The 16031-nt window shown below is 44.2% G+C and overlaps 1 protein-coding gene across 4 annotated transcripts in view; it reads right to left on the minus strand.

Annotated features, from left to right (window-relative positions):
• The window catches only part of Gyg1 (glycogenin 1), a 35676-nt gene extending 23178 nt beyond the window's left edge, over nucleotides 1-12498 (minus strand). For 2 of the 4 annotated variants that reach the window (XM_055626200.1, XM_055626198.1), the window contains exons 1-4: nucleotides 12389-12498; nucleotides 10393-10528; nucleotides 7686-7860; nucleotides 7277-7427 (exon numbers count right to left, since the gene is read on the minus strand). In XM_055626200.1, the coding sequence (XP_055482175.1) occupies nucleotides 7277-7427; nucleotides 7686-7860; nucleotides 10393-10528; nucleotides 12389-12395 (469 nt within the window). In that variant the 5' untranslated portion in view covers nucleotides 12396-12498. Of the gene's footprint in view, nucleotides 1-7264; nucleotides 7428-7685; nucleotides 7861-10392; nucleotides 10529-12388 lie in introns of all 4 variants that reach the window. The other 2 variants (XM_055626197.1, XM_055626199.1) reach the window with 2 other exon arrangements.
• Between the last annotated feature and the right edge of the window lie 3533 nt (nucleotides 12499-16031).

Genomic DNA, 16031 nt, shown 5'->3' on the forward strand with positions numbered 1-16031 from the left:
ACATGTACATATATATATATATATATATATATATATATATATATATATATATATGAAAGTTGAGGAGCATTGGTCTATAGTCTTTTGGATAAGGGCTCCTTTTAAGTTTTACTATATCAATGGGCATAACACTTAAAATTTTCATTTCTATATAAAACATGTAAAGTTTTGTGTTTGGTATAGGTATACTACATATGATCAATGAGAAGGTCCAACTCTCAAGTGGTTCTTAATTCATTAAGAGGGCAGACAGATAGATATTAAGCAAATAAAGAAAATTTTCCAACAATTAACATTCAGGTACTGAAATGACAGAAAAATTACTCTCCAAAACTTTTTTTTAAATCATTGTATCTGGAAAATACAATTACTGCTGCCCAAAGCAGCAGGCCAAGGATTACCAAATGACAGTTATTAGTGCTCTGGGGAGATTCGAGATGAGAGGCTTACCTCTGGAGGGTTATTGGGCACCAGTGGATTAACCCTGCATGGCTTAGGGAAATCCAGGCTCTTGGTCTAGGCAGTCCTGCATTTCGCTGGCCTCCACCCATTTAAACCAAGAACAACTGACTTAACATTCCATGCTATAGGTCTTTTCACTTAAAAGAAGATTGTTAATGACAAAGTTATATTACACATATGCCTTAAGATGCTGATTTTGGCAAGAATTACACACTCCCAGTCTCAGGCAGTGCCTCCTGGTCCACTCGTTAGAGTGATGATCTGGGACAGAACCATGATTGCATAACTACCTGTCAAGCACCCAGAAGCTCTCAAATACTGTAAGCTATACAGAGGCAGGAATCAAAACAGGTGCTATTCAGGACTATTCTTGCCCCTTCAATTTAGTGTCCTGCTTCAATGAGAGGTTCAGATAATTTTTGAGGTATCAGGTGAATGGACCCATTACAGAAACACAGGTGAGGGCAGCCAGTAACGTCCAAGAATAGCAGGAGAGACTGAAGCTGCTCATTTAGAATGACAGCCTCTTCAGGCTCTGCAGATCAGAGGGTAAGGAACACAGCTGCAAAAGAAAAAACCTGAATCCCTTTAACTTTGTCTATAAAACTATTAAGGCACTTTGTCTACTCAATCAAAGTGAATTTTAAGAAATTAATCTATAATGTGGACAAGGTAATAAGGATTTCTTTTTCATGTATAATCATTTTTAGAATTTATTCCAGAAAAAGTTTCAGTGTGAAATAATTGAGAAAGAAACACAACAAGCAAACAGACAGCTCAACAGTGCCTCTTCTCTCTCCCTCCTCCTGTGTATACTGAGGCAGAACCGAGAAAGACTCTGGTCAGACCTGGCTTTGCCAGCAGCTCAGAGCCCACAGGCAAGCTGTTTTCCTGAAATTTTTAGCAGCATGAATTTTCAGTGCTAGTTAGATGGCAGGGCCTCACTGAGTACATGACAAATGCCTGCATGAGTGTGTGCCTCACAGGACTGTGGAGAAATAAATGAGAATGTAAAACAGATTTAGAGTCTGCAAGCATTGTAACGTGTTAGTTCCTTCCTCCTCCTGTCTCTCACAGGTCCTTCATTTCCCCTGGTTGCAAAGCTAACAGCGGACAGATGGCTAAGAAAACAGCTCATGAGTACAATGAGAAAAGCAAACAGGTCTAAGAAAAAGCATATTATGTACTCTTTGAAATGTCTGACTCCTTCATTCTTTTGTTGGGCAAGTTCAATACAGAGCCAGGTTAACTACAAGGATTAGAAAAGGTGCACTGAATCTGTAAAACATTTTAAAACATTATCAGACTCTAAGGACTTCAGTGAGAACGAAGAAGCTGGAGGGATACCAAGTTTACTACAGATCCTTAAGTCAGCTTAAAGTAAAACCAAACCTAAGTGTTCTGCCACAAATACGCATTCTCTATTTTCTCCAACATTTTATTCTAAACCCAACTCCTAGCATAGAGATTAAAAATTTATGGTTACTTTGATTATAAAAATTAAAGCAAATATTAACATTAAACAAATAAACAATAGCGCACTCTAGATTGGCCAATATGAATTCTTGTAGTGAGTTTTTAAAACTAATATATACAGATACATAAGCAGCCTTAATTTAGTATACTTTAGAGACACAGGAAAGAAAGTACATTCCAGAACATGTTCAGACTGAGTTCATATTTAAAGGCCAGTGTGTCAGCTTCATTTCACCCCTGCTGAGTGATTTCTTTCCTTCGTTAAAATGCCTGAACTTCATCTTCTTCCTACAAAATGCTTGGGCATTATCCTATCAAATCTAATGGATTTTCACAATAGCTACTGTCCAGCTTTTCCGGAAATGTCAATGAAGAAGCAGTTTCAAAATAATTTAAAAATACACAAAACTCTATAGGAACTTGGACTTAACACTTGCTCCTAAGGAAAATTAGGTGCTAGTCATGAATGAAGTATGTTGTCACTGGTTCTAAATTCTGATAGGGGAAAAAAAAAAGAGAAGTCAAGCATGGTTTGCCATATTAGGATGCTTCTCCTGGCCAGAGGCAATTGGTGGGGGATGTGACTGAAGGATAGTGATTAGAAGAATAGCAGGCACATTCCTTCTCATTACTAGAGCTTAAAAGCAGCTGCAAATGCTCAGCCATCAGCGGCCCATGTGTCAGAGACAACAGGCTCCAATCTTCTGACTGTGAGCAGGAGATTAAACAGGACTTTCAAGATACTTTAGACAGATACAATCATCTGCTAACAAGTTTTCTGAGGCAGCACCCTGAGTCTGCTGATACACAAGTCCCTGATAAGTACATGTGCAAAGGGAAGGGGCACCCTTGGGTGTTAGAAGATGGACACAAGAGAAAGAAATACCTGAAAATGTTTGTCTCCACGCGTATGGATGAACACCGAAATGACAACGAAAATTTTTAAGATAAGGTCTCACTATGTAGCTCTATCTGGTCTGGAACTTGTTATGCAGACAAGGCTGGCCTTGAACTCACAGATCTGTGCCTCTCCCTCCTGAGATCTCGGATCAATGGTGTGTGCCATCATGCCCAGAGACAGAAATACTTTCAAATAACATTAAAATATATTTATGTACTGGGATGGAAAAATGACTCGGTAGATAGGAGTGCGTGTTGCTCTTGCACGTGACCCAGGTTCAGTACCCAGCACCACACGGTGACTCAGAACCGTCAGTCGCTCAAGCAACACAGGCAGTACTCACACTCACGCAGACAAAAATTCAAACCATACAAATAGATGTCTTCAAATGCAAGTTATATGCACGATTTTTACAAGCTATAAGATATATTAAATTTTGGGGCACATCATAGCTACTGCCCCCACACAGCAGCTGTTTGTTACTGGCATTAGGTGTGAGTCACATTAATCACTGGCACACAGTGAGTGGCCCCGTCGAGAAGGAAGGGTTCCTTCGGTATAGAGTGAGATATCCTGGCTAAAGAAAACTCAGCAACACACACCTCAAGTAGAAAAGCTGTTTAGTTAAGACTTTCTACTTTATTTTCCTATTTAACCTGTTAGAGAGCAGCCAACTCTCTAACTTTTTTACTTTTAACACCAAAGAAAACACATTCCTTTGTCTGGAACAAGTGAAAATGAGGCCAGTGTCTGAAAAGCTGCAGTTAGATGACGGACCATGTTGGCAGCACAGAGAGAATCTTAGTGGTTCAGGTTCTGAAAAAGCACAAATACTTTCCAGAGGAACGCTTTGCACACAGTCAAGCTGCTTCGCACACCCTCAGTCCCTGGGGCTTCCATAATGCACAGTGCAGCTTGCCTTCTAGCAGTTAACACATTCCCTTTTCCTTAGGTGTATCCTAAGGAAATTCACCACGGCATTTGACTGTGGACGTCTAAACTTCCAGCCTCTAGACTAGAAGCTAGATTCCCTTTACATGATAAAAATCATGTAGCTTTTAGGCAGCTGGCAGGCCATCAGATACATTTTAGAATCTGATTCACTTTCTAAACTTGAGAGTGGTTGTGCTGGCTTTCTGGGAGACCAAACTTCCTCCAATTAGAGTATAGTAAATGGAAACACCTAAAGCAAAGGGTGGGAAACACAGTGGAGTTCTGCTCAAATCACCCCCCTCTTTCTTTGCAAAGGCAACTGTCTTCAGTGCAAGGAACAGAAATGTTCTACATGTGGTAAACATGAATCTCACCACATTTCCATTCTGTGTGTGCAAGTGCTATGTTCATTAATGTGGGCATGCCCCTGTGCACGTGCAGGTTCAAGACCGACATTTAGTACGCTCCTTGACTGCTTGCCACCCACCTTCCGTTTCTGAGATAAGATCTCTCACTCATCTTGAGGGTGCTCATTAGTTAAGCGGGGCTGGCCACACAGTAAGTTTCAGAGATCCTCCTGTCTCTGATCCCCTAAATCTGGGGTTACGGAAACACTCTCAGCTCCCCCTAGTTTCTCACTTGTGCCTGGAGAGCTAAACTTAGGTCCTCACAGTTACCTGCAGGGCAGGCACTTTACCCACCGAGAAATCTCCCCAGCCTGACTATATTCCTCATGGGTGCGGCATGTAAGGCTCTGGCATAGAGAACAGGGCTTCTTAACCTCAGCACTGCTGATATGGTGGGTTGGACGGTTAATTGTGAGGCGCTGTCCTGTGCACGGCAAACTATTCAGCAGCGGCTGCAGTTTCTACCCTTCAGATGCCAGGAGCACTGGCTTCCCTCAGCCGAGACAATCAAATCTGCCCAAGGCTGAGGCGGGATGATAGTGAGTTCATGGCCAACCTGGGCTGCATAACAGTTTATCTACATGAGACCACTCTGTCTCAAGAAAACAAGTTCTCCAGAAGTAGCTACACATCTTTTGGTTTGGGGTGGAAGGGTAGGGGAACCGGGGGTACAACACAGAATCATTCCTGGTTGGAAACCACTAGCTCAGGATGTGAACTAGCCAAATAGTAAAACATGGTTGAAACTTAAACATCCTTATTCTTGGCAATGAGTTTATAGATATTCGTAAATTTCAGATCTTCAGGCAAATGACTATACAGAATTTGATGGCTATGAAGAGAAAAAAATAAACCAACCTCATGAAATGCTGTCAAATTTCAAGCTTGACTTCAGTAATCTAACAAATGTTCACCTTAAGCTTTAAGACATTTAGGATCTGTTAACTTTTATAACTAGTTAACAGAAATGAACCTCTGTGTCTTCCTCCAACCCTGGCACTGGGATCACAGGCCAATCTTTTACGTGGGTGCTGGGGATGAGAACACGGGACCTCCCACTTGCATTGCAAGTGCGCTTACCTACTGAGCCATCTCCCCAGATCCAAGAATGAATCTTCTGTTGATAACCAGGGCTGAAGCTTAATGAGAAAGCCTGGTTCAGCTTATTCTGAAAGACCCGGTTACTTCAAATCCAAGATATATTCTTAGAAGAGGAAGAAAGAAGCTGTGGGCAGGGGTCTGCTTTGGTGGCCATTCCCATGTTTCCTGCTTGCGACTCTAACACAGTGTCAAAGGTCTGACTGACACTGAGTCACTCCTGCACAGGTTTGTGGAGTGTACCTTCTTGTCTGCGCTAACGTGGACTTTTTCTAGAGAACCACTACGAGCAGTTTAAAAGAGAACTGTTTTTGCATGCTGGTTTTGCATGCTGGTCTTGTCTTGTGATGTTTGTTATTATTATTATTTTTTAAATGGCTTATTACTTCAGATTGGCCTGAACTAGAAATATACCTCCTAAGTCACCTGGTCAACTTCCCTATTGATAGCACTTGTCTAACATGTTCACAGCTCTGGGTTCAATCTCTGACACCAGAAAAAAGAAAGGAAAGTGAAAAAAAATTTTCTAAGACATGTGGGCCTATTGGGAGCTCAAAGGTCCTGGTGCTCAGAGATAGCATGATGGAAACCGGGATTATGAAACACCTGGGTTGTCTCTTCAGAGGCAGAGGTGTATAACCTGTGTGCTGCCCAGAAGGCTGGAAATGAAGGCGAAGCTCCCTCATACAAGAGCAGACATGCCCAACAGCCTAGGCGAGCTCTGTCCTATCTGCATGACTAAGGCCACATTAGAATCTTCCCTATGTAGCCTATGCATAGAATCCATCTTCATGGAAGGAGTCACACTACTTTGAAAAAAGTTACTATGCACAGGGGATTGTGTTATACTAGGAAACTTTTTTTTTCCTTCAAATTGTTCTGTACTTATATAAAATGCCTGGTGCCATACTCTAGAAGTTTGGACCAACACTGGCTACTGAGTCGTGTTGAACCAGACTTCCTTCTTGCCTCACATGCATTACACTGCCTGAGACCCCCACATGAGTCTATGCCATCTATAGATACAGTTACATGCACAAGGTAATGCTCCCAACTTAGTCAATGCTCCGCACATCAACCACGAAGACACCATTTTACTCAATACATAGCGTTATAGAAAATGAGACTTTTGAAGTAGAGATTGTTTACATAAACCTTGTTTTTAACAACTCACAAAAGAATGCCAAATTATCAGGCTTGTTTCTTAAGTTGCCATGGACAAAACAATGAATCCTTGTTAGCAATGGCTGCCAAACAGTTTGTTTTGTTTTGTTTTTGTATTTTTTTTTTTAGACAGGGTTTCTCTGTGTAGCCCTGGCTGTCCTGAAACTCACTTTATAGATCAGGCTGACCTCAAAATCACAGAGATCTACCTGCCTCTGCCTCTGCCTCCCAAGTGCTGGGATTAAAGGCGTGCACCACCACTCTGGCTGCCAACAGTCTTGAAGTCTACTTAGATTCAAAACCAGAAGTTGTATTTTTTTTCTTCACTGTTGAGTATTGAATCCAGGGTATCACATATGCAAAACAAGCAAGCTGCCACTATGCTTGACCTTAGCCCTAGGACAGGAGCGTGTCATTCCTTGATCTTCTGTTAGACTCTAAAAACTCACCCTAATGAAGATAAAGGAGAGTCACTCACGGCATCAACCTGGATCTGGAGAAGTCCTCCCCTAGCATGATGGAAGCTTGGTTTGATCCCACCACTGAACAACAAACCCAGTTGTGGTGATGAACTACCACTTGGGGAGGTAGAAACAGGAGAATCCAAAGTTCAAGGTCATCCTTGGCTACACAGGATGGGTAGGGACAATATGAGGCCGGCTGGGACAATATGAGACCCTGTCACAAACACACGCACACACACAAACTTGTCTATCTTAGTTTAGGAGTTTAGGTTACTCTGATGCAACAATAGAAAATGTGGTGTGTGCGTGCGTGTGTGTATGTGAAATAGCTTATCAAGTGCATGAGAGCAGATACATACCATCAAAACTACCTTGCTCAGATGCGAGGCGCAACAGCTGGTTATACGTTTCAATTGAGGGCTGATAGACAAAGACTCCAGAATTGAAACAGTCAGGCCACCCTGGGTCTGGTGCTGCTGATAGTTCTTCTCTTTCAAAAAGGTCATCAATATTTGAAAGGACCTGATTCAAGAAGGAGAGAGACAAAGAAAGGCATTACAAGAATGCTTTGCCGTGGCACACACTTCCTAGGTTCTCTGTCACCCAACACAAAAGATGGTGACAGCTGTAAGGCGGCCTGTGATTACTCTCCTTCATGCGACAGTTTTTGTGATAGTGGCTTTATCTGAACTTTACGGTAAAGTCTTGACAGCATTTCTCAAATGAGTAGCAGGTCTCCATTAACAAGCACCTCTCTTCAGCCCTTAAAGCCACACTCACCAGAGTGTCTGCGTCCATGAACACACATTTGGAATACTGAGTAAGGGACCAGCAATGGAGTTTCGTCAGCGTGATGCCCAACTCAGGCCTCTTCATTAAGGTTAGATGAGCAGAGTCGCCACTGTCCAAGACATCTACCATGATGACTTCATCAAAGATGGTCTCTAAAACTTTTCTGTAAATTCCAGAAAACATCACATAGAATCACATCACCCAGCACATGACCCATTTACTTTAAGACTGTTCCCTTATTTCCCTACCCAGCAATCCTGAGGCAATTGGTGCTTTGTACACCCTCTTAAATCTTTCTTGATTTTCTTCAGAACAAACTATATCTTCATGTGCACATGCAGTTAATTCCATAAGCAATGATAACTGTTTATGGTGCCGCTTGACTTAACCCATTATCATAGGAGAACTTTTATCTCTTATTGAATGCACTGTTCACCCAGCAAGCCATGAAAATACCTTTGAAACATGTGAGTAATACATGTTATACCAGCCCACCTGTTTGACTATGACATTTAATTAGAATTGGCTTGACTGACTTTTGCGTGTTTTAAATAAATGATGCTGGGTAATGTTTGGATAATATGTGATATGAAGCCTGTAACTAATCACTTTTGCTAAAAGAATAAACCAAGGATTTCCTGAAGCTCTGTGTCTCTACTGGTTAAGTTGCTGCCAATTTGACACATGGCAGAGTCATCTGAGAAGAGGGATCTTCAGCTGGGAAAATGCCTCCATCACACTGGACTATAGACAAGTCTGTGGGGGTGCTTTCTTGATGGATTATTGATGTGAGAGGGCCCAGGCCTCTGTAGGTGGTGCTATTCCAGGCAAGCCATGGAAAGCAAGCCAGTAAGCAGCATTCCTCTATGGCCTCTGCTTCAGCTCCTGTTTCCAGTTCCTTGCCTTGAGCTCCTATCTTGACTTCCCTTCATAACAGATTGTCAGATGTAAGCCAAAATAAACCCTTGGCTCTCCAAGCTGTTTTTTTTTTTTTTTTAAAGATTTATTATAATAAAATACAATTCTGCCTGCATGTACACCTGCATGCCAGGTGTATAGATGGTTGTGAGCCACCATGTGGTTGCTGGGAATTGAACTAAGGACCTCTGGAAGAGCAGCTGGTGCTCCTAACCTCTGAGCCATCTCTCCAGCCCTCCAAGCTGTTTTTAAGTCATGGTGTTTATCAAAGCAAAAGAAAGCAAACTAGAAGACTGTCCCAAAAGAAACTACAAGGTTTAACTATGAGGTCAACCTTGTTTTGGAACACAATGTAACTGTTTTTAGTAGGCATTTAGCACTTACCTGACTATGAGGAACTTATTTTGGACTATGAGGTATAAGAGGTTTCAAGGTTGAAAGCTGCCTGAATGTGTGTGTGTGTGTGTGTGTGTGTGTGTGCTCTCATGCATTTGAGTGCCCGTGACAGCATGTCCATGTGGAAGTCACTGGTCATTCTCAGAAGCTACCTGCCTTTGGGAGGGTAGGGGGAATTGTTTTTTAAGAAATCTTCTCTCCTTGGGACCTGAAACTTACTGACTAGGTTAGGATGGCTGGCTAGTGAGCTGCTGTGATCCAACTTTCTACCTCAAGCACTGCCGTGCCCAGAGTTTTATATGGGTACAGGGGACTGAACTCAGGTTTCCATATCTTTGTTGGTATGCTAATGAACTAGACACTAAGCCTAGCTAGAGGAAAAAAATGAATGATACAAATATATCACTGAGAAGCATTTAACAGAAGGAAACTGATGCTACATTTTATCTCTCAAGTTAGATAAAAATACATTTTAGATCACAGAGCAAACTTGATCTTTTTTTAAAACAAACAAACAAACAAACAAACAAGAAATTGTCAGTGGCATCAGTGATGATAGTGAATCACAGTAGTAGAATCCAAGATTAGATCTGGGTATTGTGCAATTCTCACTACTGGATATAACAGGAGAAAAGTTTTTGGGGGGCACCTTTTTTAAGAGCTAGTTAAGATCAATGTAAATAATGTGGAAGATACACGTATATAATGTATACATAGTTTTAAAGGCCCTAGGCGTGTGTTTACATTTTTAAAATGTAAGGTGTTCTCAGTTTCAAAGAAGGCTAGGGGGCTGTACAAATAGGCCAACACAAAGCTGCTGGCACACCAAGAGATTTTTAATGTTAGTACCCAGATATCACAAAATTGAATGCCAAAAACTCAAAATGAAACAACCCAGGCAACAAGTAGCTTGCACCTCTTAGTGTGTGTCTCCTAACAAATTCTGTAAGAGTTTCAGAAAGACTAACAATAAGGACTTTACTAGGTGACAAATGCCAGTTGGCAATGAAAATTGTTCAACATCACCTGAAGGTTTCCTTGTCTATAGGAAACAACACAATCCTAGCTTCATTTGGGGAAAGGAGTACAAATGAGTGAGGACAGACATAAATCTGGCAGAAGACTCAACGAGGGAGCAGTTCTCTTATCCTTAGAAGGAATCAGGAAGATGGAGGGCAGACTGGCATCTCCCAGGAGGAATCCTGAGACATCTCCTAAAAGCTAGGAAGAGATTTCAAATTCAGTAATCTTTAGCTTAGCATCACTTGATCTGTCTCAGCTCCCTAAGAATATATGGGCTCAGTGCCCACTGATGCTAGAAATAGGGAGAAGACTATCAGTGCCCCAAGGACAAAGAGACAGATAGGCAGGCAATCCTTACCTCATGGAGTCTGAAACCTGTGGAGTGCTCAGCACAACTATCCTCCTGGTAGTCCTGTGCTGTTTCAGAGATGAGCCCAGGACCAGAGCACCTTTTGCATAGGCATCGTTTGTGGTCAGGGTCACAAAGGCCTGATCTTAATACAAAGAAAAAGAAGCATATCTCAGCTGGAAAAGGACTTTTCCCAGGTCTACTCTCAAACAATAGATCAGCAAAATCATCTCCTCAGCAGCCCCTTTAGGTGGGAGAACTCACACAGTCCTCTAGGGGTAGGCCAAGGCTGAATTTTAGCCAGATAACATTCAAAAGGATCACTGACCACAGAGCCCAAATCTCAGAGTATAGACAAATCCTTAGATCAAGCTGCAGTTTAACATAGGAGTGAAGCTTAAGAAACTGATGAGTGGCGTTTTCATCCAAGCAAGGGCCCCCTTACCCACCACCTCAGAAAGCAACGAGCTTCTGCCTAGATTGAACCTTCCACAGTGGCCTTGCCCCTTAGTGACCAAGCTTAGAAGCCAACTCTTAACAAACCTGTCTCTTGCTGTCTGCTTCCTTGTCTCTCTGCTCTCTTCTCGCTTTTCTTCATCCTTACCCATATTCTTCTCTGGGGATCCAGTCCACATGCTCCTGGACCCTTCCACATTTTAGCCATGTGTTCTACCAACAAGCTACATCCCCAGCTTAGCTAGGGGATGTGTTTAGCTAGGGTCTGGCTGTATAGACCCAGCGGACCAAACAACAAATTTTGCCTCCCCAAGTACTCCGATTACAGGTGTAAACCATGGCCAGCTGCCTCCACTTCTCTGGGAAAATCAGCCATGTCACCCTCCTCCCATTCTCCTCTGCTCCCCTCACAGAGACATGGACATACAAGCCAATTTCCCCAGAGCCCCAGCCGGAACATTCTTCCCCTCATGGAACAATTCTCACTCGGGCAGCGGTTATTTGGGAGGGGGAGGGACTGCTGCTCAAGAGGAGCTACGAGATTTTGTCACTGTCACTCTCAGGTTTCCTCAGTCTCCCTGTCCATTTTCCAACGTGTTTGCTAGAAGCAGTGGAAATTCCTCTGCGCAGGGAGCGTGGTGGGCTGTCTGCTTAACCGGGGCATCCCGGAGAAGCTGACCCGAAAGCCACTTCCACTCATGCTAAGGTGTAGAAAGCTGTAAATTCCCTACCTCAAGCCATTTATGCCCTGTAATGACACCTGACCCATCCGTCAACCTCGGCGTGTACTTGCTTCTGTTATCCTCAAAACATTCTGAGACAGTAACATTTCAAAACCATTTCTGTCCCCCAAAAAGTACTTAAAGTGAGCACGAATTGTGTCTTAGCCCCAAAGTGGCAGGCCCCAGACTTCAGGAGGTGGTGGAGAAAAGTGTAGTATGAGTAGGATTAAAAAATGACGAGAAGCAACACCAACTATGCTTTCTTAAGATTAAATTACCAAAGGGAGAGAGGGGCCGGAACACCAGACTTAGCTAACTCTACAAATGGACTGAAAGACCAACAGACAGCTGGGTGCAGATGGCAGGTCAGCTGCTGTCATGACCCAGGCTACAGCTTCAAGTGTTCGGAAGGGCCAAGTTACCCCTAGTGCCCAGTTCTGGGGCACATTCGCCCAGGGCCCGACACCTAGCAACAAGTGGCACCGGGGCCCGCCCGGGGCGCTAGCCGGCTTCCATCTAGCAGCACTGGGGCCCTGAGGCCTAAAAATAGGCTCAGCGCAGAGGCCAGAGCAGGGCCCCAGCCTGGTGTTAACGCAGGGCGCCCGCCGCCACCGTGTCCAGAACGCGGAGCCGGGGCTCGGTGGATCCCGCCGCGCCCCGCGCCCGCCCCACCCCTCCCGGCCTCTCCCGGACGCCGGAGGCGGAAGCAGCCGCTCTGCAGCGCAGCTCGGTCCGCAGCGCGGGCGGCAGCCGGACCCTGGCGCGGCTCCCGAGCTGCCGGGGGCTTCCCGGACGAGCGGCGGCCGCGCTGCGGAACCCGGGCGTACCTGTCATGGTGCGGCCGGTGGGTCGGCGGAGCCGGGCGCCGGTGGAAGACGGCGGCCAGCGGGGGAGGGCGGGAGTCCGCAGCCCGCAGCTCTTATAGCGGCCGTCACGTGGCCGCGCAGGCTCCGGCTCAGGCCGCATCCTCCGTGGGGCGCACCGAGAGCGGGAGGGCGGGGCGGCCCCGGGCACCCGCGGGCTGCTGTGCCCAGGGGACACCTGCTGGGGGCTGCGTCTCGTCCAGTCTTTCCGGGGGGCCTGGGCAGGGAAGGGGGCACAGCTGTGTGGTCTGCGGCATGAAAACGAAGGGTAAGGAACCTTCAACCGACAGAGCCCCCTGGAAAGTCAGGCTGGTTACAGTAACTCATTTGACCTGCCTGAAAGAAGAGAGCATTTGCTTCTGCTCTTCCCTTTCACGCTGCCTTTGGAAGCTTCCCAAACGGTTCCAGTGTTTTCTGTTTGTTTGTTTTCGAAAACAGGGTTTTCCTGGGTAGCCTTGGCTGTCCTGGACTTGCTTTGTAGACTTGCTTTTTTGTTAGCCTTGAACTCCCGGAGGTCCGCCTCCCTCTGCCTCCCCTAGTGCTGGGATTACAGGCATGCGCCACCGCGCTCTGCTTGTCACAATTGGTTTGTGGCACTAGCCCAAAAATAAAATAGGCATTTGCCAAATATTTAGAACCTTAGCACTGGTTTTATCAGATAGTTAAGCTCCTTTTACCAAGTCAAGGGCATAGGGTTTACATATGGTCGGTTTACGGGGTCAAAAGTTAACTTACTTTGCTGTGATAATAAGCTGCAAGAGGAGAGGTAGGATTTGGACCCTAGCAGTCTCAGATCAACACATCCCATAGAAAGCCCCAGCGCCTCTGGCATACTGGTTCTGGATAAAAGGTAGTAAGTTCCAGTAATTCTGCTTAGATAATTCAGTTGTTTCCGTTAACCTATTTCACAAATCTTGAAAGTCAATTTGTCATTGGGGGGGAAGTTGAGAAATAGCTTTCTAGTGTAGCCACACCTTGCACAGTTCTCTGTCCCACACACAGGCCAAGCACAGCAATGGGCCAGCAATGGTCGTTCAGTGCTCTGCAGATCTTTCCTCCGTAATGAACGGTGGCTATATCAATTCAAATCCGGAAACTGATGCTGAAGAATAAGTAAAGGCAGCGCCGGGGTCCTCAAAATAGTCCTCAATTTAGAGTAGTTGCTGAGCTTCCAATTTCCAACTTTATAATGGTGCATTAGCATTATACGTCATCAGAAACGGCTTTGAATCTTTATACTTCGTTGGCTAGCGATACGTAAAACATTATTTCGTGATGCCAAACAGCTGCCCCAGTTCCCAGGCAGCAGCGGGATCATTGAGGTAAACAAACGAAGGTTTGTTTTGCCAGGCTGAGGCATTGGGTACTTGATCAGCAGGGCACCCTGGATCCTCAGAAAGAGTCTGTGAAGACACAGTGCCACACCCAGCATATCTATGGCCGCGTCTACATCGGTGTTCCAGGGCAGTGGGCCTCGACCTCCTCCAACAGTCTCAACAGACAGGAGTTAAGATGTAAATGTTTGGGCGTAAGTCCAGGTCTCCCAGAGTGGAATCATTTTGAAAAGTACATTCTATTTTTAACTGATATACATTGACTTTGTACATTTGCGCAGTACTGTTTGCCATTTCAGTGGGGCTTACAACGTGTAATGATCAGGTCAGTGTAATTAGCATATCTATTACCAGAATAGACTTTTTTTTTTCTTGTATTGGCCATTTTAGGGGTTAAACACAGGGTCCTGTATATGCTGGATAAGTGCTGCACCACTGAGCTACACCCCTGAGCTACATCCAAAACTAAGGTGATTATTTTCTTTGTTGTTTGATACAAGGTCTAATTCTGCAGGCAAGGCTGGCCTCATATTCCTGACCTAAAATGAATCTCTTCCCTCAGCTTTATGAGTGGGAATACAGGGATACACGTAGAATCAGAATCTAAGGTCAGAACCTAAGAACTAACTTTTGAAGTGTTATTTTTCACGAGTCTCTCTTGAGTCCTTCCTAATCTCTCCACGCCTGCTGTGGCTTGAAGGCCAATGGGCCATGTAAGCACCTTCCAGTGCTTGACATGATTTCAGAAAGCATTATACGTCATAATGCAGGCCACAGAGAAGGCACAGTCTGCCACCTATTCAAACCCTGTGTGCTTAAGAGAACTGCTCTCTTCAGGGGATATAAAGGATCTGCTTGAACTGTGCCTAAGCAGAGAAAGGGAGACAGAAGTAGGTGCTTCACAGTCTGAGCTGTTCTTTTCCAGGATAATGGATGAACCATTAAAACAAAACAAAACAAACAAACAAAAAAAAACAAACAAGCAAACCAACCAACCAACCAACCAACCAACCAACCACCACCACCAACAAAAAACCCACACAGGATATTTGTGCGATCAGTGTAGCCCTTAACCATTTTCTGCTCCCATTTGAGTGTCTCAAGATGCAGTGTTGGAGTTCAGAAGGCAAAGCCAGGAGGAAAATGCAGAGACAACTGGAAAGTGGAGACGTTCCTTAGGAGCAGTTCCTCTACCTTCGTGCTGTTTAATGACACAATCAATAAGGTTTACATCTTTTACTGAGACAGATTAGAAAGACAAAAAGTGAAACGGACCCTGGAAGGGAAAGAGGCCCTTCACTCTTAGATCTTGTTTGTAAGGAAACTTCAGTACAGCTGATAAAACCAAATTATCTGCCAGAAAATACACGAATATTTAAGACATCCCAAACAAGGGTATGAAGGCAACAATGTATTTACTTGGGGAAGAAGTATTTGCAACTTTGTGTTTTACTATATTAGCACTCCAGTCTCATCTCTAAATCTAAAAAACACTGTGTAAAAACTACTTTATGGGCTAGTGACGTGGTTCAGTGGGGAAAGGAGCTTACCACCAAACTTAAGCTGAGTTTAATACCCAGCAACCACAAAGCAGGAGAGAACTTGCTCCTGGAAGTTGTCCTCTAATCTCTACGATCATACTTATAGCAAGTTCCCACCCTCCACCCTTCCACAATACATTAAATTAAAAAAAATGTAGTTTAAAAATTAAAGCACAGAAAAAATTATAATTGTATTTGCAAAACAAAGTTTTTTAACGTAAATAAATAAACTTGTATGTGTTTAGTTCATTTCTAAAATTTTCTTACATTTTAACTTTTGCATAATCTTCAAGTCTTGTCGTAAATTATGCTCCTGAAACAGGACCTCAGAAAACCCCAGGATCGTAAATACAAGACAATAAAGTTCAAGCCTCCCTTAAGAAGCACACACAAGGGTACGGCTTGTTCTTGTTCTGAGCACCTATTAACCTCTGTGCTTAAGATCTACGCTGAAACTGCCTTTTAAAAAGATTAACTTATTCTTATTTTACGTGTGGCTGTTTCACCTGCTTGTATGTCTGTGCACCATGCATGAGCAATGCCCATGGAGGCCAGAAGTGCAGGGTTGGGACACCTCCCACCCCCCACCCCCCGGTACTGCAGTTACAGACAGTTGTGACTTCCATGTGGGTGCTAGGAGTCAAACCCTCTGGAAGAGCTGCCTCTGAGCCGCCTCTCCATCCCCTAAAAATATCTTTTTATAACCTTCAGCCGTGCTCCACACTGGCTTGT

This window comes from Psammomys obesus, unplaced genomic scaffold, assembly GCF_907164565.1.
Source record: "Psammomys obesus unplaced genomic scaffold, mPsaObe1.curated_primary_1811, whole genome shotgun sequence".
In the NCBI taxonomy this organism is placed as follows: Eukaryota; Metazoa; Chordata; class Mammalia; order Rodentia; family Muridae; genus Psammomys; species Psammomys obesus.